Raw genomic sequence first — 23,742 nt, forward strand, 5'->3', positions numbered from 1 at the left:
TTTTCTCAAGGCTAAAAACAAGATTTCTGTTTAAGATACTGGGAAATCAGCCTCTAACCAGCACAGAGAACAAAGCTCCTTTAAGCACTGGCGAAACTGAGCCTACAGCCTTGTATTCAGCCTAAAAGGAGCCTGTGTTTCTTGCTCACAGCTCGAGTTCCCGGTTGCTCACAGTGCTCAGGGCTTCCCACCCTCCCAGCTCCCTGCTCACCCCTGCTGCTGCCCCAGCAGGACACAGGGAAAAAATCATTTTGCGCCTCAGATGGGTGCTGTCACAGAATGGTGCATGCTGACAAAGGGCTGTGCCACACGTGTTTTCTCAGGCTGCCTGGGAATGCCCTCATGGTGCACAGTTAGGAGCTGAAACCTCCCTCACTCGCTGTTGCCCCAACACACCCAACCCTCCATCACACCCTGTCTACAGCCCCAAACAGTCTCTCAGCCTCAAATATGCTGCATGAAGAACTGCTGTGGGCAGTGCCCAGCTGAGTATTGTCAGAGGGGACAGGAGCTCAGGCAGGTGTAACCACACTGGCAGGACAGCACCACTACTGAGGAGCAGCTACAGCCACTTCTAGTGCCCCTCTGAAAGAGCTGCAGAGAAAGAGGCAAGAGAGCAGCAGCCGCATCTCCAGCATCACCACAGGCAGCCGATCTGTCAGGAAGAAGCAGTGTCAGCCTGGAGCCTCAGGCACCCTTGGGAGCAGCCCCAGTTCAGATTTGGGGCTGTGGGATCCCAGCTCGAGCAGGCACTTAGGCACCTCCCCCTCTCCTTGCAGCGCAGGGGCCGGGACAGGTGCCCACAGCACTCACAGGGGACAGGAGAGCTCACGGCGAGTTGGGGACCAGTTGAGAGGCGAGGAGGCAGCTCAGCAGTCTCACACCAGGAGTGTGGGGGCAGCACGGGGGAAAAGCTGTCACCCACCTGCAGAGCACACCCAAAAAGCAGCTGCATCTTCAGGAGCCCAGAGGAAGCCGTTATGTGCTGCTTGCACCTGGTACAACAGAGCTTGGCCTTTCTGTTAGAATATGGAGCAAACGGGGGAATTTTTCCCTTTATAAATAGCAGCAGCAGAGTTAACTCATGCTGAGGTGCACCAAGATGATCTGCCTTACTTCCTCATTGACATGCCTAGCTGATCCTGGCAGAAATCAGCAAATTGTTACAGAACAGCAGGAAAATCCCGTGGCAGGTAACAACATGGTGGCAGCTACCTCTGGAAGCCTGGAGCAGCTTATTTCCACTAGAGAAAGTCACACATGGAAACTGTTCTGTTTCAATTGAGAGAAATTTATTTTCCCACATGTCAAATCATTCTCATTGTTTTATCTCCTATCCCTTGTTCTGAGTGAGAAAAAAACAGGTGGATTTGACAACTGCAGCCCCTCCTACTTTCTGGGAGAGCCAGAGAGGGTTTGCTTGGGCTGAAAACACAGGGATCAGAGTTACTGGGTTTGAGGAGGACAAAGGCAGGGCCCCTGGATACAAAAATCAGAGATTAGACTATTAATGCTTTTCTCCCATTCTAGCTAATCCCTGAAATCATGTTCTAGGGTGACAAAGTCAAGTTGCAATTTCCCTTCTTGGGCACCACACTGTGTTTAGCTCAGCCCAGTTTCACCACTCACAGCAACATTGCTCTGTCCAAAACTGCAGCTCCAAGACAGCAGAAGTGCAGTGGGCCAAGGCAGCAGAAGGCAGTGCTGCTCCACCTGGGCAAAGATCACATCCTTGCAGCTGAGCAGGATGGAGTGGAAGGACCCAGCCTGCCACACAACAGGGTTGAGCTGGATGGGCTCCCTTTTATATTGTTTTTATATCCTCTTTGCCTGGCAGGACTACCACCTCCTCCTTCAAACACTGCTGGGCTTTGTTGTCTTTTCCCCCAGGACAGTCCCAGAGCACAGGGGAACAGAAACAAGCTGGAGAGTCCTGGGCAAAAGCCCAAAATTCAGTCCGAAGGTTGCTCAAGAGCCAGCACAGAGCCAGTCCTTGCAGCTCTGAGGGAAAGCAGCCATCAAAGATAAATGGGTGAGAGCTGAACACGGGAGCAGAGCACAGCATGGGAGACCTGTGCCACAGCTGGCCCATCTGCAAAGTGGATGGTGCCAAGCTCTGCACATTCAACAAGGACATACCCAAAACAGAAGAGCTAGTGAAAGCTCCTGCAAGCCATCAGAAAACACCACACTGCCCTTACCACTGCTTTCTGAAAGGATTTGCACACTGAGAGCCCAGAGATACCTTCAGCAGCACTTGCTGGGCTGCCTCAGCACTGCATGCAAGGAGACTGAGTGCCCATGAGCAAAACCCAGCATCACCCCGGTCTCTGTTGCACCACAAAGTGTTCAAAGGAAGAGCAGACTAAGAATCGAGTGACTGGATCCAGCTCTGAGCACAGCCCACAGCAGGAGGAATAAAAAGACAAGTTTCAGCCTAAAGCAGCCTAAAGCTTCCTCACTGCAGAATTACCCACCACATTAAACAAATTTCAGCAACAGCACCACCAAACTACTGCCAGCTCCAAAGGAAGTTGGGGGTAGTCATGCTTTAGTGGCAGCTCAGGGTTTGATATCCATGCGGTAGCAGGCAGGGAATAGCCTTTCCTGGAATTACCTTTAAAGCTGTATTTTTATAGGGCAAGCCACTAGCCCATATTAGAAAATAATAAATCCCACAGGAGGGTTGAACTTCTCCCAGTGTCTGCTTAGGTGTGCAAGGAAACACTGAAGGATGTACCCTTGTTCAGCATCTGCCCCTTCCATCCTTGGATGATTGCCTTTAACTTGGAAAAATCAGAAAGTAAACCTTGACATGGGGGCACTTCCAAACACTTCTTTTTGTTAATTTGCTCTCTTCCTCTACAGTCAACATTCTTCCATAAGGAAAGCTTTCCAAGAGCTTCTTCCAGTTCTTGCTTTTTTTTTTTGCCAAACATCCTTGCCTCTCCAGTGCTTACCTATTCCTCAAGACAATCAATGCCAGAAGGGACACTTACCATCTCAGCTGCAGACAGGAAGGCCCTAAGAGCTTGAAACAGCACTCTTGGGCAGAATCCATCTAAAAACACAGTCTTCCCTTGCAGGAAAAGCATTATAAGGAGTTTAATGCTCTAAATGTACATTTAGGGTTCTTTTCCCTGAGAGATGCTACTGAACAGGAGGACTTTTACTATAATGTCTTTGAAAACTGTACAAAGCCCCCAAATGTTTTGAGTGACAACATTTATTGTTGCTTTGTAACTCTGCAAGAAATGAGTAACCTACTACAGAGGTCCAAAGCCTTACAGAAGCATGAAGTTGATTCAAATTTGGTGTGGACACACATTAACTTCCCCTACAAACACAGGCTGAATTGCTGTGGGTGTGAGCAGTGCTGCTGCAGCCTCCAGACTCTCCACAGGAAGCCAAGGACAAACACAGCTCCACACAGACAACTGTGGGACACACAGTTTATTCCATGCCCCCTCTCCCCTTTCCCTTTGCAGAACAAGTCTGTTACATGATTATTAAATTCCTCATTAGTCACTGAGGCTGGATCCCTGGAAAACACCACAGCAAAGAGCTGGGTGCTCTCAGTGCCCAGACAGACCCCCCACGCATCTGCCTTGAGTGGGAGCTCCCCAGGCTCCATGGAAAACTCATTTAACAGCTTGGAGCACACCAGGGCCTGCAGCTGGGGCCAGGAAGTGCAGTCCAGCTTGGCTTCCCCTGCATGTGGTAACTCATAAAAGACCCCCCAAGGTAAAGAGCCTGCAGCTGCATCATCTCCTGTGGGGTGGGTTGGTTTGCCCAGTAGCACTTTAAAAAAAAGCCCACAACAATAAACAAAAAAAAATTGAATAAAGCCCTGTGTTTATTCACAATGATCCTAAAAATCTGAAAGCAAGTCCAAGGAGCTGTCATTTTTGCTGAGTGCAGTTTGACTGAGTTGGGTCTTTCCACACATTGTGGACACACAGATTCATCAATGTCCAGCCCTATCCCTACAGCCCAGGCTGCTGTGGGAGCACAGGCAGGGCTAGTGCTGCCTGAAGGAATTTAGCAGGAGCAATTTTTTTTCTTGTGGTGCTTTTTCTGGTATGTGCAGAAGTGCAAAGCACCATTTAAAAACTCACCAGCGGCAATGAACTTTGCTCAATGTTAGTGTTTCTTAAATGGTGAAGAAATGAAGAGGGAGAAAAAAATTCAGTTTGTAAAGGCTTGAGGGTAACTAATTTTTTGTCATTTCCATAGCACAGGTCACACTGTGCCACCCACTTTTTTGTACTTTCCAAAACTCTTACCAGGTTGAGAAGACAGAGGCAGAACCCAGATACAAGGAGTTATTCTCACTGCAACTCATAGAAACTCCAAAGTGGGGTTTGTAACAGAAGCACTTTCACCAGAAGACAACTGCAACAGCAGAACTGAAACATGAAGTTAAGGTACATAAATAGAAACTTCACAATTACAGGACAAAGCTTTATCCTTTTTGAATTGCTACAAATATTTGCAAACGTGGGAGTTGCAAAACCAGTTAATGACACTGTTACAGGTCACTGTTACTGCCACAGAGGAGTTTAAGTAGAGAAAAGGGGACAACATGCAGAGAACTTCACGTTGTTTTCCAACTTCATGCATCACTCCAGCAACAAGGACAGGTCAACTGAAATTCTCATCCCGTAGAGCATGTGAGAAATCCCAGCTTTTGGAGGTACCTGTGCTTATCCTTGCTCATTTCCACTAAAGTAAAACATTATTTCCTACTCAGTATTCTGCACCTGGTTCAGTCCCAGAGTCTCTGAAGGGTGGGTTTTCCATCTGATACTTTTCTGGTCAGTGGGTGACAACAGAGGGCTGGGATCCATGTGAAAAGCCCTCAGCTAATCCTGCTTTTTGCTTCAGCCAGTCCCCCACTGTGGCTGAGGGGCTCAGCTCCCTGCACTGGCTGTCACCCGGAGCTGGGCCCTGGGTGCCACCACGCAGCTCCTCCACCCTGTGGCCACAGTGGGACACAGACCTGGCCCAGCACCTGCAGCGCCAGGGCAGCCCTTGCAAACCACCTCGGGATCAAAGAGCCGTGAACAAACATAGCACTGTAATAAAGCCATAAATTTCTACAATCATTTTTATTAGTTATGGAAGAATCCCCACTAGTATTTACATAGTGCAAAAAAGCTGTTATTACTCCAAAAAGTACGGTAGACAGAACAGTTATCCTTCATACAGCAAAAAAGAAATGGAACAAACCCCTTCATATTGTATTTTATAATGGTTTTTCTACTGCTTTAACCTAAAGATTACCATAAATTTTAAGACATTAAAGATTAAACAGCTTTCCTTATTATAATCTATTTAAAAAGTAAATTATATGAACTATTTATGAACATTTAGAAGGTGGGCTGTGCCAACTGGGTTTCTACTTTCAGCATTACCATTCATTGGTGAGGAAGTTCTGGGTTAGACATTCTCCTGTTTCCTTGTGTGTGGCAGGGCGAGTAGAAACCCCTCATTCCTGGTTTTCTATGGCTTGTTTCTGGTGGGTTTTGTTCTGGTAACAAATTGCCACGTCTAATTTTTAAATGGCTGACACTGAAATCAACTCAACAGTTTCATTAGTTGGCACAACTTCACAAGAAATACTTAATGACAGTTTCAGCAACAGCAGCTTTTCAAACAATAATACTTTTTTACATACATATTTAAAGTAACATTATTAAAATTTAAGCTTGTATTAAAGAACTGGACAGAACCACATTGTGTAAGCTCCCACCCACCCATAAAGACACCTCAGCTTTACCAGAAGAACACCAACAAGTGCATTACTGAACAATTTTCTATAATGAATTTTTAAAACACAGGTCAATACCCTCTGTCACTGTTTAGCTCCAATCCTACAACAGCCTGCACACAACTTAAGCAGATAAACAGGCCACCAGTTTAAGCCAGTGGCACTAACACTCCCAAGTATGTGTGAGCAGGATCAGGGCCTTAGCCTTAATCAGACATGGCTACTTGGTCCAACTAAGGACAGAAGTTCTTCAGAATTTTTCCCTTTTACAGATTTGTAATCCATGTTTTATTATTGACAGAGATACTTAAGAGTATTTATATAAATAGGTTGTATACATAGCCACCTCTATCAGTTTTAAAGATCCCTACCCCTACCACAGATACATTATTTTTGATTTTACCAGATAAAGTAAGTGGTGAAATAATTTCTATAAACAATGCCTTAAGAAAAGTAGATTTGTTTCCCGAATAATTATTTTCACAACAAAAATATCTATACACCTATTAACTACAGAAACATCTTTTCATGGGGACAGTAGCAACCTGTATAAACTGCACACTTTTACACTGAAATAGAAATTCAACTACTTTTAAAAAAAATCACGGTATTGTAGAACATTTGTATGCTTTCTTCTTAAATTCTGTTGATAATAGAACCAAAATTACCACAGTGAGATACTCTCCTTCAAGTGCTTCAAGTGGCAAGGAACTTCCCTAATTTCACATGCAAATGGACCACTCCCAAAGGAATTGCAATTTCATTCTTACAGTTATTGCTCATTCCCAGTTTATCAAAAAGGAAGCACTAAACCCAGTTTTCTTTACTCAGTTTCAGTTTGCTCCCCTAAGGGTGATCTGCCACATTTTAAAAAGAGACTAGTTCCTTATTTGCTGGCAAATTGAGAGATAATTATAAGTGCTGTATCACTTTCAAGAACTCTATTAAACTTGTAGCAAAATTGCAGTTAAATAGTGGGCTGAATATTACAAGACTTCTTTGATATAAATGTCAGAAAATTTTAAAATGACAGTCCAAGTTCAGAAAAGACATATAAAAAGATGCGCCTTTGATGTTAATACTTCAAGATCAAAAGTTATTTGAATCACTGGCACTGAAAAAGCAAAAGGAGAAACTACAAACACCTTTGTTTTCTGATGTTCTGGCAAAGTTTTGCCCTCAGTGTATGCACTGATCTCACCTGTGCTGAGATGTGCTTACACATCCAAGGGCGAGTTTTGCTTGTCAGCAGTTCAAACACCTGTCATGTCCTAAAGCAAAAACTCTTAAAACATACAGACAGTAGAAATCTGCCACAGGGACAGTAAAAGGTTTAACATTCAGGAGGCATCATTCCTTAGTCTCTGTGTTCCTATGAAACGCCTGTTCTAACACCTAGGAAGATTACATTAAGGAGCTAAGAACGTGACAGAACAGCCAGTTGGCGTAGCAGCTCTCTACACTGCTTATCTACATAGCATTTGCTATGCCTATAGCTATCAAAGCATTATTTACATAATACACAGTTTCTATTATTCTCATTAGCATCCAAAAACCCAGGGCTAGATGACTTCTAAACCTGGAGTCTCGTTTTCCCAGTGCAACTTAAAATGCCAGCATCACTACTACTATAAACATTGGTCCCACGTTCCTAAGTGTGGACTTAACACCCAGCTCAGCCAACTTCAGTTTCCTGTGGTTTTCAGCCTACCCAGAGGCTTTTCATGCACTTTGATACAAGTGATCAGGAAAAATGAAGAGAAATTAAAAGAAACATACGTTTGCTATGAAAGTGTTATTCACGTGAGTTACTCTTTGGCTACTCTTGTAGTGAAGCTCCTGCTGCTGGCAGTTTCAGTATATCCCTTGCCAATACCAAAGATGGAAAACAGACTCCTGACGTGCAAGGTTCAGACACACACTCCGTCCTCGGTCTGAAACAAATCCATCATCAGTTAATGCATTTCACTTCAGTATTCGGAACAGAACATGGAACAATGCTCTAGCAACAGGTATGTTTCAGGGAGGGCATGTTTGTTGTTTCTTTTACCTCTACACCACTGAAATACTTCCCCAAACTACAGGGCACTTCCTCCTTTCCTGGAATAACTACTTTCTTTTCTATCTAGAGGTCAACTCCTAAAACATTTACAACTGCAAGAAGACAAAGAGGTCACATTTTCCACAGGAGTTGATAAGATACATCCTGGCCAGGATCACAGCATGCAGGTGAATGCAGAGAGAGCCACCACATCATTCACACTTGCTGTTAAAGGATTATTCTTGCTTTTTGCAGTGTTATGCAGAATACAATATGCAAAACAGCATTCCTGAGGTAAGTGACAGGAGAGAGAGGAAGTCATCAGTTTACTAAAAGCCCTGAATAGGGATTATGGTTAATGAGTCACTTAGTGTGGTTTGGCAGACAGCAACTGCAGAGAGAATGGGGAATTTTTGTTTTCTTTCCTGTTTTTTTTTTTTTAATGCAGTATTTCTACCTTGTAAAGAAAACCTGCAAAACATTAATTATATCCCTCTGGTTTAAAGTTTTTCTGGAATCAAAGTTATTATAGCTTATTGTAACTATCTCAGCTATCAGCAGCTTTTTAATGACGCATTCACCGACATCAACTAAAAAGCTGCATCTATTTTAGCATAAGAATCACACACAATTTCTCTACTATTTAATTCTCATTAAGATTGCAAATGGCTTTTTCTAGCTTTTCTTGAAAGAGGATCAAAATTTTCCTTTTATTTCTAGATAGAACTAGAAAGTCATGGCCAAATACACTGACAGGCCTGGTATAACCATACCATGAACTGTTGGTAATTTGTCAGTGTTAATGTAGGTTACCTGTTTGAAAATAAGCTAAAGAGTCACAACTCGAAAGAATTTTGCTTAAAACTGGTCAGTTACATCATGTTTCCTTTTACAAAAGATCAAATGAATGCATACTGACAAATTTTCCACACAGGTTCTAATCTGGGAAATCAATACTGATTAAGAGCTAACCTAGTTTTAAAATCAAAAAAGTAACAGACAGCTACAAAAATATTGTTGTGAATTAAATACACGTATTAAATGTTTAACAGTGCAAAATGTTGAGATGAAGCATATGGAATAATGGCTGCAACCTTTACAACAGTTAGTTTTAATATAATTTCTAAAAAGTTCCTGAGTTCCTGCTTATTTTTACGGCATATAGATGGAATCTGTGTGCTCTTTATTTAGAGAGCTGCAGATGGTGGGTTTATGTTGAGTGTTACTTGCATGCTTATCATTTGTCCATTCCTCCCCATCAGTGACGGGATCTGCCTGCTCTGAAGTCTCTATTTCTTCATCTTCACTTTGCTCTGCATTGTCTTCTTCAGCACCACTAAGGGTCTTCCCAAGCTGCAGCGTCTCCATAGTTCTCTGGGTCTCTGAAACCCAAGATTCAATTCTGCTATTAAGCTGAACTTCTACAGAAATTGGTTCATGGGCATAATCCTCATCATCGTCATCTTCCTCTTCTTCCTCCTCTTCCAGCATCCCTGGCACAAGGGTACTGGTGGTACTGGTCATGGAGGAATTCAAAAGATCTCGGCAGCTGCCATCCAGGGATCCTGTTTCTGTACTCTGCTGTGAGGCCCATTCCAGATTGTCATCTGGTTTCACCTCATCCTTGTCACCTGGGGTGGATTTTCCGTGATTTGTTGCTGAGGTAGTGCCAGTTGTAGCCAGAGGTGGTTGTTTATTAAGGGTGGTTTTTTCCATTTGGCCATGACCAGCTTTTTCTGGTACCGCAGCCTTGCACACGGATTCTCTCTCATTTTCAGAGGTCTCTAGCCCATCAGATGTTTCCACCATATTTCTCCAGTTTGTTTCTACAAATTTTGAAAGAAATTTAAGTAGGAAACTTTAATTCCATGAATATAAAAATTTTTATTCTGAGCATGCAATAACAGCCTAAGCAGCTAATAACTGGAATATTATTCTATGCTTTCTAGAAAAATTTCCATGAGAAAAAAGAGGAAGAAGGAAAGAGGAGAGACAACAGAAAGAGCTGTGAATAACTTTGCGTTTTTACAGTACCCTAAAGCAGACATTACAAAGTTGAAAGTTTGTGCAACTTAGTTTCCTGTGTAAATACCAAATGTAGCACTAAGTGTAGTCAAAGAGGTTACTCTCAGGTATAAATTAAAAGGAGAAAATTGTCCCCATCTTAAGTTATTCATTTAAGGGCTTCTTAAAAAATATTTAATACCTGAAATGAATTCAAGATACCACAAAAGAATTCACTCAAAAGATAGCATTCTCTTTAATGCACTCTCAGACTAAAAAAAGAGAAGTCTTTCTTAGAACACTCCTAACAAGTATTCTCCCTTTTACATTCCTTTTCATCTGGGCTTAAGCAACTGGATAAATGAACTCGCCTTCTGCTCACAGTAGAATCATTCACTGCCATCTCAAGTTTAAAAATTTAAGCTACATGTCCTATATCTTCAGAGACCTCAAATTTTAGTTCCTGCTCTGTCATCAGTTCTTCCTTAGTTATGTAATCAATTCTGTGCTATCAGTTTTTTAACAGTTCAATAAAACTGGAGAAGCCACCTCCGCTGATGTTACACACCTATAACACTTCTGAGGATCAGAAATTATTATTTTCTATATAGTTCAGAGGAAAAAATTACTTATGAAATTAACTGAAGACTAAACCAATTTTTTCTTATCCCTGAACATTGCAGAATACTCTGAATTAGGAAGAAGGATTGCATTTTTAGCAATTTCACAACAAACAGCAGTTGGAAAACTGCAGCTTCTATTTAAGCTTTAACCTACTTACCATATTCTTTCTCATTGACCTCAGATATGGGTTCAGAAATAACACTACAGAATGAGATAGCACTTGCTGCAGAAGGGTTACGAGAATGACCCATATGATGTGGGGCCTTCTTGACATTCTTCAAGGCTTCTTCTGCCTGTTCCTGTTCCATTGCAGCCACCATGTCTCTGTAGGCTTTCCTGGCCTCTTCAGTCAGGGATACCAGCTTATTAAACAGATCCTAAGTACAAAGGCAGTTTTATCAGCAGTAATTCTTCCTAATAGTTTTCACTTTAGATTACTCCATTCAGCCCAAGGTAGACCACATGAGCCTCAAGATTAACAGCAAATACCTCAACTTCAACTAAGAGTTAGTTATTTTCTGTATTAAATAATAAAAACACCACTCCATGTTTATGCAACTTTGAGGAGATGGACATACTTTAAGATGCTGGTTTTCTTACATTCTTAAACCTTCCAGAGAATTTCAGATTACATTTTAAGTCTGTTTGAAAGCTGCAATGAGATGTTGTGCCCAAAGTGTTCCACCACATCCTCTCAGTACCATAAAAACTGAATTTCAAAGAAAAGACACCGTAATATAGGTGAGTGCAGGGCTATTATCAAAGGTGTATTAGGTGTGCTCTCAATGCCAAATAATTCTCTACTACAGGGAACATAATTGTTTACTCCAGCCATTTATGTGACTGGAATTACTCACCTCAGCACCTGAGTAGTTGAAGATACCCACAACACTAACAGGAACCAGCTTGTTCACACAGCGGCCAAGAGCCTTGCGGCCAAGAGCAAACACAAATGGAATTTCTTGTTCCCGTGCCATGGCTATTACATTATATAGAGCCTCATCTAGTCCACCTGGAAGAAAACAATTTTAAATAGATATCCAGTCAGTTGACATCATCATATGGCATGATACAACTCTCTAACCCACTTTAACTGCAATTAGTCAGTAAAAGTTCAATACACACATCAGCAGCTCCTATGTCCCAGAGGATAACACTCAATACATTTCAAGTACAGTGAGTACAGATGAAGGTGATATTCTGTACTCTCTATTAGTCCTGCACACAAACCAGAGTCTCACAGGTCTTTTCTTAAGCAGAGCTTTGCTATTCTCCTATCTCAGGAAGCCTCTGTTTATACTTCTGGTTGTGGCAAAATGTGTTGGTTGGCGAACTAACCGATTCACATTCCTCTTAAGGAATCTTCCTCAAAAGCATCCAGAGCTCAGGACTATGCAAGGTGTATTGAACACAAATGAAGTAACACACACAGTAGACATAAATTCTACAATATCTATTTTTCTTTAAGCTTTTCACCCCTCATGAACGAGTTTCTCCCAGAGTGGAGTAGAAAAGAATAAATGTGGAATGGCAATTAACCCGGTTGGAGTTGGGAGTGTTACATCATGCACAGTAACAAATACTTCTAACCTTGCTAATTAACACAAGAAAACTGAAAAGAGCTAAGTGCACCACTTGCTTTAATCATTTATACCTTTTGACTGAATTTTTTCACAGTTGGGGGATATGATTACACACTTGATCTTGTTTAGTTTCATGTGCTTTGTAACCTCACGCAACCCCATAACGAGTCTTCTCCTCGCTTTAGCTCTCGTGGGATCCTTTTGGTAAATCCGCTCCTGGAAGCTGACAAGCTCTTGCAATAGGAGAGTCACACACTCATCTATTTCTTTACTTAGAACTTGGTTACAGTATCTGTCAATTCAAAACAACATTCACAAGTGTCAGCACTGCTACTTCACAAATATTAGCATAAGCAAGGTTTCACTGAGCTTTTTTGCAAATGAAAATAATTCTACTTCCTCAGAACGGTTATTTAACTTTTACTCAAGTCATTAAAAGGATTTAGAAATCAGACTGCAAACTAAGTTAAAACTACATCCTTAAAATATTTGTATTTGTAACAATGTCCCTTATCTCAAGAAGCCAATCAAAAAAAATATTAAAAATACAAACAAATACTGCAGTAAGTGCCTCAAGCAATTTTTCTTTTCCTTAATTTAGTACATTATAAAGATACATCAATAAAAAAGCCCTAACACATTAAGGGGTACTATTAGAGTATTTTAAGCATTCCTAAGTATTCCTTCCTTTCCCATTCAAAGCATACATAGTCTTCCTTTAAAAAATAATTTTGAGAGAATACTCCCACCTTGCTTATTTGCTGTGGCAACCAAAGAAAGTCTCAAGTGAGTGTGTGTAGATACATACACACATTTGTGTACAAACACAAGCAACCCATTTAGGGGGGAAAAAAACTTGCAGAACTTTCTATTTCTGAAAGGGAAGCTTATGTTCATTAAGCTCTTAAGTCTACTAAATCTATCCACACTTAAAACACAAGGATGACTGAAGTGCAAGCCTTGAATTTATATTAATAATGCAAAACTCTTACTCTCTGAATCTCTTGCTGTGAATTTTGGTTATTGCAGAAGAGGCCATTGGACTGCCTATTCCAGAACTAGCAGGTGAGCCCTGTGACACTGGGGTCATGCAGTATGGAGAATTCTGACTTGCTGGAGAAAGTGAAGTATCACTAGGCATACTCAGACCAGTTTCTGAAAGGCAATTTTTAAACATTATAAAATACAAATACATTTTTTATGTAAGAGGAACAGAATCACACTTCTTGTGTCACTCCCTTACTTTGTACAAATTGCATTTTCAAAACACTAAGCATTATTCTTCCCTCCCCTTCTGGAGGGGCAAGGGAAAGGGGAGAAAAACCGAACACACATGCACCACTCAGCATGGACTGGATAAATAAGCAATATTTGAATATTCATTTTAAAAGTATCTTGAACTTAATTTAGGAAATTAGTAAAACAGAAGGAAAAAATCCATCTAAATGTTATTACTCCTTCCAATAATTACTTAATATTTATACATAAAAAATATTCAACTAAATTATTCCTAGAATATCTAGGATTTTCCCACTTTAGTCAGACAGGTCACACTGAGAAGAAACAGTTATGAAGCAGTACATCTGGAATCCTGACAGACACCTCCTTCCCCCACTCCCACTGCCCCAGACATGCTGAAGACGCTGAAAATTCTCTGGAGTTTCTCAGCTGCTCAGGGCTGCTGCTGCAAATTGACAGTCCAGACACTGCAGTTGATTGACATGTTCAACAAACTGGAAAACCCTATTTACAGTTTGCAACTTCCATATCTGGAAAACTTTCAGTATGTTCATCATTAAAAAGTACTGTGATCAACGTGGCATGGCTGACAACAGGTCACGTTTTGCTTGCTTATCAAAAATACCATCAACTCTGACATGTTGGGAAATCCACTTGAGATGATAATTAAAATGCTGTATGGAGATCAAGTACTGAGAACCCCCAGTGTTCTGAGCCTTCCACAACTGAGGGACAGACATGGCATTACAGAAGAGGGTTTCAGTTGCTAGTATTAACTAAAGTTAAAAAGAGCTAAAAGATAACATCACTAAGTTGTGTGGCATAGAAAGAGAAAGACAAAACACTGAAATAAGCAGATTAGCACAGCTGAGTGGGAGTGATGGGAGTCTAGAGAGAGAGAGACCAACCTTCCTGAGAGGCCAGCTCCTGAGACTGGTCAGCAGTCAAGGTTAAATGAGCCTCTTTCTGTTCATCAGAACCCAGAAGGCTGTGGTCAGCTGATAAACGGCCTTTCTTCTCTTCTCTCTCTTTCAAAATAATCTGGAAACAAAACCAAGAGCTGTCAGCATCTGAAAATTATGAAGATACCTGTAAAGAAAAACATCCCTTTCACTGAACAGAGTTAACACAGAGTTAAGTGACTTGTTTTGAACCTTCCTACTCATGCCAGGATAGAAACCCTTGAAATCATTTCAGTTTCCTCTTTGATCACAAAGAGTATTTCACTGCAGCATTTTACAGATACTCACATATGTGTGCATAAATAGTACTTTCAATAGTTTAAGTTCTTTCACAGCTTCTTTTCTGATACACAACATTCACTTATTAACAATTCCTCATCCCTATGCCTGTAAAAAAATACCTTATGCAGGCATACTAGTCATTTTTGTGAAGCACCTCAATAAAGACAATACTTTTATAAAAGAAAGGAAAGTGCAAAGGTAAGTAGCTATGGATATACTGGTACTACTATCATGTTTAATAGCAACAACATAAAAGCATTGACAACAAACAGTTTAGAAAACTTTTTTGAACAGGTGAATTCCTCTAACTCAGATCACAGGCAGGTCAGAAAAAGGCTTTCACACATGCATTTTTAGGGCTCACTTTTTAAAATTTTACCTTCTGATCTCCATATATTTTCTATTCCTTCTGCACATAACTAATTCACAACTGCATGAACATAGATATATACAAGCAATTATTTGTAAATTTAGTCAATTAAAAATTGTGGGTTTGCTTCAAGTTCTATACCCATCTCTACAAAAAGGAGTAGGAAAAATTAAGGTTAGTATACTACATTGCACTACAGACTAGGAATCAGCCACATGAAAAAACTGTGGAAGTTTTCCCACGTTTCCCTGTGCCTATAGTTACAAAAAGAAAACACACTTGCAATCTCTGTTGAGATACATTTTTATTACCTTCAACTAATTTCGGGGATATAAAAGTTATGTTACATGTCTAGATCCAAAGGACAGGACATCAGTTTAGCAGGAACTGGAGGCAAAAGCTCATAACTCCCTTGCCCTGTGCTCACAGGAACTAGTCCTCAACTAAGAAAATACCAGTTTTTATTTTTGAAGTATGAGTGTGGGTCAAAACACTCCAAGGTTGGCACGTTTACCTTTTTAAGTGCTGTAGGGCGTTTCAGTTTTGCAATCTCTCTCTCTTTTCCTCTTTTCACTTTTGGGGCAGTCGAATCCAAAGGATTAAGGCAACCCATAGATGGCTGTCCCTTTGTTAAGGACTTTCTGCTGGCAGATTCTTTGGTATGAAAGGGAGCAGCACTGCCAACTAAATACAAGATAGATATTCGTTTTACCAAAAGACATGTCAGCTTTATTTCAACACTGTTTTCAGAATTTCCACTGATGAATTCTCTAAGTACATTTTCCTTCCTTGGAAAAAAGCAGTTCATAATGACAGGAAAATTACATCATCAGATATTGTTGCTTGCAGATGGTTTTAAGCTTTCTTCAACTCAGCCTCATGTTTTAGGAAGCTATGGATTCCAGGAATTATTTTAATAAATGGCAAGGGATCTCTCTCAAATAACCACATGTAGTTTTATTAGTTAAGATGATTATGGTAAGATAAATCACAAATATTTATCCAAACATTGATTTCCAGTTGTTAAAGACTTGAATAGTTGACAGGACAAAACAGATGAGAGAGTGCAACATGTAGTTAAGGGGATCTTTTGCCAGAAAGAATAAAACAAGTGCTGTCTCCAATGGAAATGCCAACAGTTCTTTGCTGAGCTTTGTTTGATATAACCTTGCCAACTTGAATTAATGTTTGAACACTGCTGAAACTCAAAGCAGGTAAAAGAACCAATACACCAGAAGGAAAATGGTAACTATGTGCACAGTGATGGACTCCAGGCTACACACAAGTGCTTAGGAATGAGACTGGGGTTATAATAAGTAATTACAAAAATGTCAATTCTGTATTTGGCAGCAAGTATTAAAAAAGCTAATTTAATGCTGTGTTGATAAAGACAGCAAAAAAAAAAAAAAAGGAGAATTAAGCCACTGTATACAATCATGATGGAACTATAACCTAATATTCTGTGTGTGTCTGATCTTATTTTTAAAAGGATACAGCAGAACTACACAAAGGTTCAGAAAAAAGCAATATGGATTTTCAGAAAAGATACTTCCAGAATTAAATAACTAAATAGACTAGGACTCTTCAGAGTCCTGACAGACACCTAAAAATCAGAGGAGGAAAGAAGGGAATGGTTGCCCAGTCTTTGTAATACAAAGGCTGTGAAAGCTAACAAAATTACGAGTTGGAGCACAAAAAACGCCAATACTGACCTCCACCCCAAAAAAACACAGCAGAAAGAAAAGTTCCTTCACACAGGATGAAATAAGGTTAGAATTCACTGCCACTGGACATTATGGATGGTAAAAGCATAAGATAGAAACAATGGACAGTTTAAGAAATAACTTTGGTTTGAGAAAGGAGACCCTGAACCATAATCAGCAGAAATGGGAAGAATATCCTAGGGAGATATCCCTCCATATCATAGTCATAGGTATCCTCTCTTTCAAAGAGTATTTTACAATATCATTAGTAGATGCTCTTTTCACATATTCATTTCAGCACTGAATTACTCTCAGGAGACAAATCCTGAGTTTTGAATACCAGGCCTTTTAAAAGACATTTGGCCTCAGTTCTATATGGATTTTCACCACGGCACACTGCAGCTCAGAGGATGATAGCACAGGAAATTTATTCAGAAATGCATTAAAAATAATCTTTCCAGGTTTTTATAATGTTTATATTCAAAAGCTAAAACTAGACAGAAAGAAAAACACTTAAGATGCTCAGATCAATCACATTCATGTTGGCACAAAAGGTATTTAGCCATTGCCAGGCAGATTAGAAATACCTGTGTATGAGAGAGGCCTGGTGTTGGTGATCTGACGAGCTTTCATTGCTTGCTGCTGCTTTTCAAGAGCTGCTAACATGTCACCCAAATCTAACTGAACAGGGGTCTTGCTCTTCTTTCCAGCTGCTTTTGATAAAGCCTCCTACAACAGGAACATCACATACAATAAATACAAAGGAATGGTGCCCACAACGTTCTTTACAAAGAGATTACTGCTATTGGAGAGTAAGAGGAGCATCAGTAACTGATACTGCTCTTGACCAAGTGCTGGGGTGGGCAGGGTGCTACACACTTGAAGTTTTTTCTGTTCCATGCTTATCTCTGAATACTCTTGAGCTGTTGCAAGTGCTGCAGCCAAGGCCTTCTTCTTCTGACTTTTAGCACGCTTTGGTACAGAGGTTGTAATGGGAATTGGAGTTTGGACTATATTGATTGGAGAATTCTCTGGTAAGTCATCCAACTAGAATTTTAAACAAAATGCAAAAAACCCCACAATTAAAAGACCTTTCTCTCCAGAATAGGTGGCATTTCAGAAATCAAATCACCCAAGGCTCTGATTACCAGTATGACATCCTAATTAACTACAGCTAGATGACATAGCAAGTTGATAAAACTAGGAACTTACTTAGATTTCATTTTTGTATGGGAAAGCTATTCTATTTAGCTCCAATTACGGGTTCAGAAGGTTTTCCAGTCTGATTGCTAAATAAAGAATTTCCCCCTCCCCAAGATTTCACTTAGGACTTGACTTTCCTGGAAAGCAGCCAAATAGATCAAGCATTCTATATGCACGGCTCTGCAACAAAATATTTAAGTAGATCACATACTAAAAAAAGTACCTTTCCAACAACTGCTTCCACAGCCTTAGAGCAGATGCAGTTATTTGAAATGAAACTACACAAACTGTAATTATTTTGAAAAACTGACACCATTACTACATATTTGCAGATTTAACAATTTCAAGAGATGTCTGCATGAAAGCATTGTGATGCAGCAGTCCCTTCCAACTTGGGACAGTCTGTGACACTGAGTAACATGTATCTTACAATCTTCTTAGCGAGAAAAATCCTGAAGTTTTTGGGTTTTTTTAAGATGGGTTCCCTGCATCACTTATTTTAACTGGCATTTCTTTAGCATCCAAGGCTGGTAACAATAACACCCCAAGATCATCACAATTACTGCAATGTAATTCTTGTAGCAGAGATTCATAAAAAATTACACAAACTGAATAGTCTCAAAAGAATGCTTTGCAAAACAAAATGACTACTTACTACTTTGGGTGAAATCTTTTGCTGGATGCTAGGACTTTTGCTACTACCATTGTCACTATTTAGCTCTGGAAATTCATCTTCATCCTAAACAATGCAGAAATTAAGAATAAAAAGAATGGAACCAAAGTCACCTGAGAAGCATCAACTGGAACTGCTCAAGGCAGAAAAACAAACTGAATCCTTAAGTCCTACATAAGCTGGAAGGGATTACGTGACACTAATAGAAAATAATGAAAAATGAGGAAAGCATTTCTGTATCCAGACAGTATTTTTTTTTAAAGAAAAATTTTCTTTTTTACACACACACACAAAAAATCCTATTACAATTAGAGGGGCTAAACCAGAGAACACACTAATTTCTATTCACAAGTGAACAGAAAAAGTTACTTGAAGGCTGCTTATTTAAGCTGCCCATCACAGATAGTTCTAAATTACTGCAATTTCCACAACACCCAAATACAGGTCTCTTTCTGTACACAATGAGAGGATGATCTAATAAATTAGTGACCTCAACTGTACACCTCTTGGAGCCAGATGTTCTGTAACTTCCCATTGAGAACATCACTTATTCCACACACAACTTGCATTGCTACAATGTGGAAACAGTTTTCATAGGACAGTACCTCAAAATACAGAGGTTCAGGACTCTGCTCTGCTCTGCTTGCCTGGCTTGTAGCTAAAGGTTTTTCATGTCGTTTCTGCAAACTCTGCCTTCTTTCTGAAGATGTGCTGTGATCTCTGCATCTGAATCCAGACTGAAAATAACAAATGCAATTGGTATTTTGTAATTTCAATTTTTCAGTATGTGTATGTGCATGCACATAAAGCTTTCTCATGCCTGCTAATTAGCAACTAGGTACAGTTTTTAGAGAATAAATTGTGCTTTGGTGGTTTGAAATTTTGGGGGGAGGGGGTGGGAGGGACCTTTCTGGTGGGTTTTTTCACTGTCTTTTTTTTTTTAAAGCCTGCACAAACATTCTACAGACAGCACCAGATTATTCCTCCCCCTCAAGCCAATTCATCTTTAAATTTGTAACTTAAATAAAAAGGTTTCTTTTGGCCAAACATGAAGAAACTCAGGAGTTGCTGGTGACTCTAACAGACCTGAGGAACTGTCTGCAACCACATCACTCCAAAGAACTTTCTCCCACTACATAATTATTCTGCATGCAATAGATACTGCCCTTTCAACACATATTTTATGACAATGCACATGCACAGAGTTCTCTAAAGGCCAGAGACAGCAGCATAGTGATAATAAGCATTCTTCTGTTTATAATGTAACAGGTTGGTGGAAACCCATATGCAAGACTGGTTGGCAAAAACTAATGCATGACCTGAATTTCACATTTATCCCTACCTATTTCTCAAGAAAATTTCCTACAGACTTCATACCAATTTAGCTTAAACAGAAAATAGCTTCTAGGACAATTCTGCCTTGTGGTACAGTGAATATGGCTGAGGCAAACTCATTTAAAACTCTTTGTGCCAGCTTTGTTTTTAAACATCTAAAAAAACTGCCAGATTTAGAGTCTAAACTGTGACTGGATGAAAAAAACTGGTTCTTCCTACTCTCCCAATGCCATAAACTAACAATAGTGGCTTCCAAAGCCTCTGATTTGACAACAGGTTATAAAAAGACTCAGAACTGCTACACTGCCAGATACAAGCATCCACAAACTTCTTTATATAATAAACCCACAGTTACCAAACAGGAAGATTCAAGACAATTTAACAATTCCATCTAAAAACCTGAACAGGCCAAGCTGGCTCACATATGTTTGCACAAACAGGCACACTTACAATGAAGTCCCCACTTGGAGCTCAGCTTTCTTGTCTGCAATAACAGAGCTCAAGCAAAATCTATGTTTAAACAAAGGCAAATGTTCAAATGTTTCAGCCTACTCTGCACCCCTCTGGACCACCTGCCCCAATAAAATCTCTCAAAATTAGGAAGACCACCTTCTTCCTCCTCACATACTAATTACAGAAATCCTGTCCCACTTGAAAGAAGTTTCGCAGAAAGATATTCAAACTTTAGCATGAAAGAATTTTAAACCCATTAAGAAATAATAAAAATGCTAAAAAAATTGTATGCTAATGCAGATTTTTAAAAGAAAGTTTTGAAGACAACAGGAGTGACAACACGAGATTCTAGTTCACCGCCACATCACAATCTTTCTTTAGAAAGTTTGAGGATTTTTTTTCTCCTGAAGTGTGAATGGGTCAAAAACTGAACTAACTTTTCTACACCCATGCTGCCTTCATTTCACAGGTTACTTTATATATGCAATGCTCTTCCTAGGTAGATACATATAAAGAACAGGCTATAGGCAGAAGACTGTCAAGGACATTCAATTTTATATCTGTATATACACACATATATATACATACAACAGATACATAGCTCTAAGAAAATAACAGTTAGAAATGTGCAACTAGACCTTAAGGTTGAGTTTCTATACTGTTTTCACTAAATATTTTTTGCATGTTTATTCTATAATTCCTTTCCAATTCCTTATTTTCACATATTACAAAAACCCCCAAATACTTCAGTTTAGAATCATTGACAACATACCTGTGGATTATTTCTTTGCTCAGCTTGTCTTCCACCTCTAGAAAAGGTCTGAGTTTTTTCAATCCAAGGCTTTTTTTGAGTCGCTTGGGAATTTACATTAGCCCAACTTATACCAGCTGAAAGAGAAGTGCCATCTATGAAAAACTGAATTAGTATCCGGAATATATCACAATGATTCATATGCCACCAGAGCCAGGAACACAATTCTGATACAAATAAAGTTCTTGGAGAAAGTCTAATTCTCTTGTGACAACATTTACTTCCATAGCTATTTTCAGATGTTGGCAGAGTCACCTTTATGGAACATTCAAGCTGCCAACAATTGATCACCACAAAGCAGTAAGAAAGGAAATCTCAGGTTCACATCCATACCAATTTCAGTTCAGTCATAAACAGCAGTCCCTGGCATTACCTACTACTACTAGACTAATCAAACTATTTGTTCATGGTCTATCTAAAGCTTCTAAAAAGTATCAGTGCTTCTGAAATAGAAAATGAGAACACCTTGGCTCTGTTACCACCCAGGTATGAACTGCAGCCCAACAGGGTAAGGAAGCCTGAGGACAAACTAAACAGAAGCACAGCTTTGTCTGAATGCTTCCACTGGAGTCTCTAGCTTTTTGAACCTGTTAAAGAAAGGCAGCTATTAATAAATCATTAATGATAGCTATACACTTGTTCATTCAGCAAGTAACAGGTGTCTTAGTGGAGGTGGCTGGAAATCACAGTAAACATACATGCTCAGAAGTATCTGATCAGCTAGAGCTGAAGTAGATCAAGAAGTGGTTCCTAGCAAAATGTAAAGCAAAAATACAAATGCAACCATGCCAAATTTTAAACAGCTCACCAGTCAAGACAATGCTTACTTGTATTTATCGATGGTTCCACAACCTGAAAAGGAAAAAACCAATTATTTTAGTAACTTTCACTAGTCTGTAGGCTACAAATATAGTTAAGTTACTCAGTTATGTTTACATACATTCATTGCACAAGAATCTGTATTTCTTGAAGCCATAGCTGCAGCCTGGTTATTTCCATGCTTGGGACTACAATAGCCACTGTCACTGTCAATGTCTGCTTCACTTGCACCCTGCTCACTGGAGGACTCTGCAGCAGGGTGAGAAGTTCTCCTGCGCCTGCCTTTTGACTTCCAAAGCATCGTGGAGGCGCTCTCAGAAAGTGACTTATTGGCTATATCTGAAGGAAAGTCTTAAAGAAACAATAAAAATAAAATTACTTGTGCAGGAATCGATAAGAGACATGAAAAAGCTACGCATCATAAAAACATTTAAAAAGCCAGTCTTTGCATTAAGCCAGCAGTGAATTTAAATTATGTCTAGGTCCAACTGTTATTAATAACCAACTCCTTCAAGAGTTGGCAAAGTCTCTGCAGGAGTACCAAATCACTGCAACATTATAAGGTGACATACTGAGTCGGTATCTACAACCATCAGCACCTTTTCTTCATTATCCTTTTGAGCCACAAAGACTTCTCTTAAAAGTTGCATCTAAATCAGGTCCACCCTCTTTTAGAAAAGATGACAACTGACATGTAGTGCTAGTTATTTCATACACCCAGAACTTAAGAAACAAATTACCTGTTTGCTGTGATGCATCAACCAACAAAACAATCTTTGATCTGTTCTCAGGACCTGATGAACTGGTCTCCTTTTGAGTGGCGACATTTTTCACTGGAGGACGTTTATTTTTTATGTGCATCTGTAACTGCTGTTGCTGTTTTCAAACATTGTCACACACACAAAAGAAGTTGATTAAAAAAAATGAGATACATGCTTCCTGTGCAAAGACATTTTCTTTATGCAGTTCTACTGATCCTATTCAAAACCAGACTTACTTTTTGAACAGCTGGTCCCCTGTTACTGCTTCTGCTCCGCTGAGTGGACAATGGGAAGACCTGGCCTGACGGGCTGGGACGCTCAGTGCATTCTGCAGTAACTGTACTTACAGCATTTGCTGTTTGAAAGGGTGCAGGATAGGGGGTAGGGAAAGGATGATAGAAACCCATGACCTGAGCACATGGTGCTGGCATCAGCTGATAGTAAGTATATTCTGTAGAAACAGGTGGCTGTGCAGGTATTATAGGATAAGCAAGGTATGGTCCTGCAGGATTTGGGCTGGGTTGCTGCCATCTGATGTCATTGTTATATAATGGAAACTGTCTATAAAAAAACAAAAAGGAAAGAAAATTGCTCAGTAAGTCTTCCCTCTCTCAAATAAAATTCAGACCTTTATTACCCTTTCAAAAACAACAGTTCTATTATAATAAGTTCCTAAACTCAACTAGCTTTTTAAACTAGTATTTTAACTATATACATGAAGAAAACTGGATATACCTACACTGAGTACTGAATCAACTGCATACTGTTTCACCATGGCAGGACCCAAGCTGGACACCCAAAGCCTTGCTTCATTCAGAGAAGCATCAGAGATTCTGACAAAAAACTTCCTGACTGCCCTGGAAGATCCAAGAGCACAGTAGATATCTTTGGGAGGGATTTGTACCAGACCTCCATAGCCAGGAAAAAGGCAATAAAGAATATGAATGGAGAAAAGCAGAGGGAAGAAAACAAAGAAAAAGACTGGGGACAGAGAAACTTCATCCTCACACATGACGGGTCAGAAGATTAAATATGGCGAACAAAAAAACTGAATATACAGCCCATAATCACTGACTCCTCTGAACCCTACTACAAGTTCCAACTAA

General features: G+C 39.9%; 1 protein-coding gene across 3 annotated transcripts in view; it reads right to left on the reverse strand.

Annotated features, from left to right (window-relative positions):
* Positions 1-5,092: 5,092 nt before the first annotated feature.
* SECISBP2L (SECIS binding protein 2 like) overlaps positions 5,093-23,742 on the reverse strand; it is a 28,233-nt gene continuing 9,583 nt past the window's right edge. Inside the window, exons 3-18 of one of the 3 annotated variants that reach the window (XM_069026349.1) lie at positions 22,873-23,197; positions 22,616-22,751; positions 21,997-22,226; positions 21,884-21,908; positions 21,018-21,133; positions 19,063-19,194; positions 18,440-18,523; positions 17,461-17,628; positions 17,169-17,310; positions 15,393-15,562; positions 14,173-14,305; positions 13,018-13,180; positions 12,097-12,317; positions 11,300-11,454; positions 10,600-10,819; positions 5,093-9,640 (exon numbers count right to left, since the gene is read on the reverse strand). In XM_069026349.1, the coding sequence (XP_068882450.1) occupies positions 8,967-9,640; positions 10,600-10,819; positions 11,300-11,454; positions 12,097-12,317; positions 13,018-13,180; positions 14,173-14,305; positions 15,393-15,562; positions 17,169-17,310; positions 17,461-17,628; positions 18,440-18,523; positions 19,063-19,194; positions 21,018-21,133; positions 21,884-21,908; positions 21,997-22,226; positions 22,616-22,751; positions 22,873-23,197 (3,094 nt within the window). In that variant the 3' untranslated portion in view covers positions 5,093-8,966. The remainder of the gene's footprint in view (positions 9,641-10,599; positions 10,820-11,299; positions 11,455-12,096; positions 12,318-13,017; positions 13,181-14,172; positions 14,306-15,392; positions 15,563-17,168; positions 17,311-17,460; positions 17,629-18,439; positions 18,524-19,062; positions 19,195-21,017; positions 21,134-21,883; positions 21,909-21,996; positions 22,227-22,615; positions 22,752-22,872; positions 23,198-23,742) is intronic. The other 2 variants (XM_069026350.1, XM_069026351.1) reach the window with 2 other exon arrangements.

The sequence above is a fragment of the Aphelocoma coerulescens genome, chromosome 10 (genome assembly GCF_041296385.1).
Source record: "Aphelocoma coerulescens isolate FSJ_1873_10779 chromosome 10, UR_Acoe_1.0, whole genome shotgun sequence".
Lineage (NCBI taxonomy): Eukaryota > Metazoa > Chordata > Aves > Passeriformes > Corvidae > Aphelocoma > Aphelocoma coerulescens.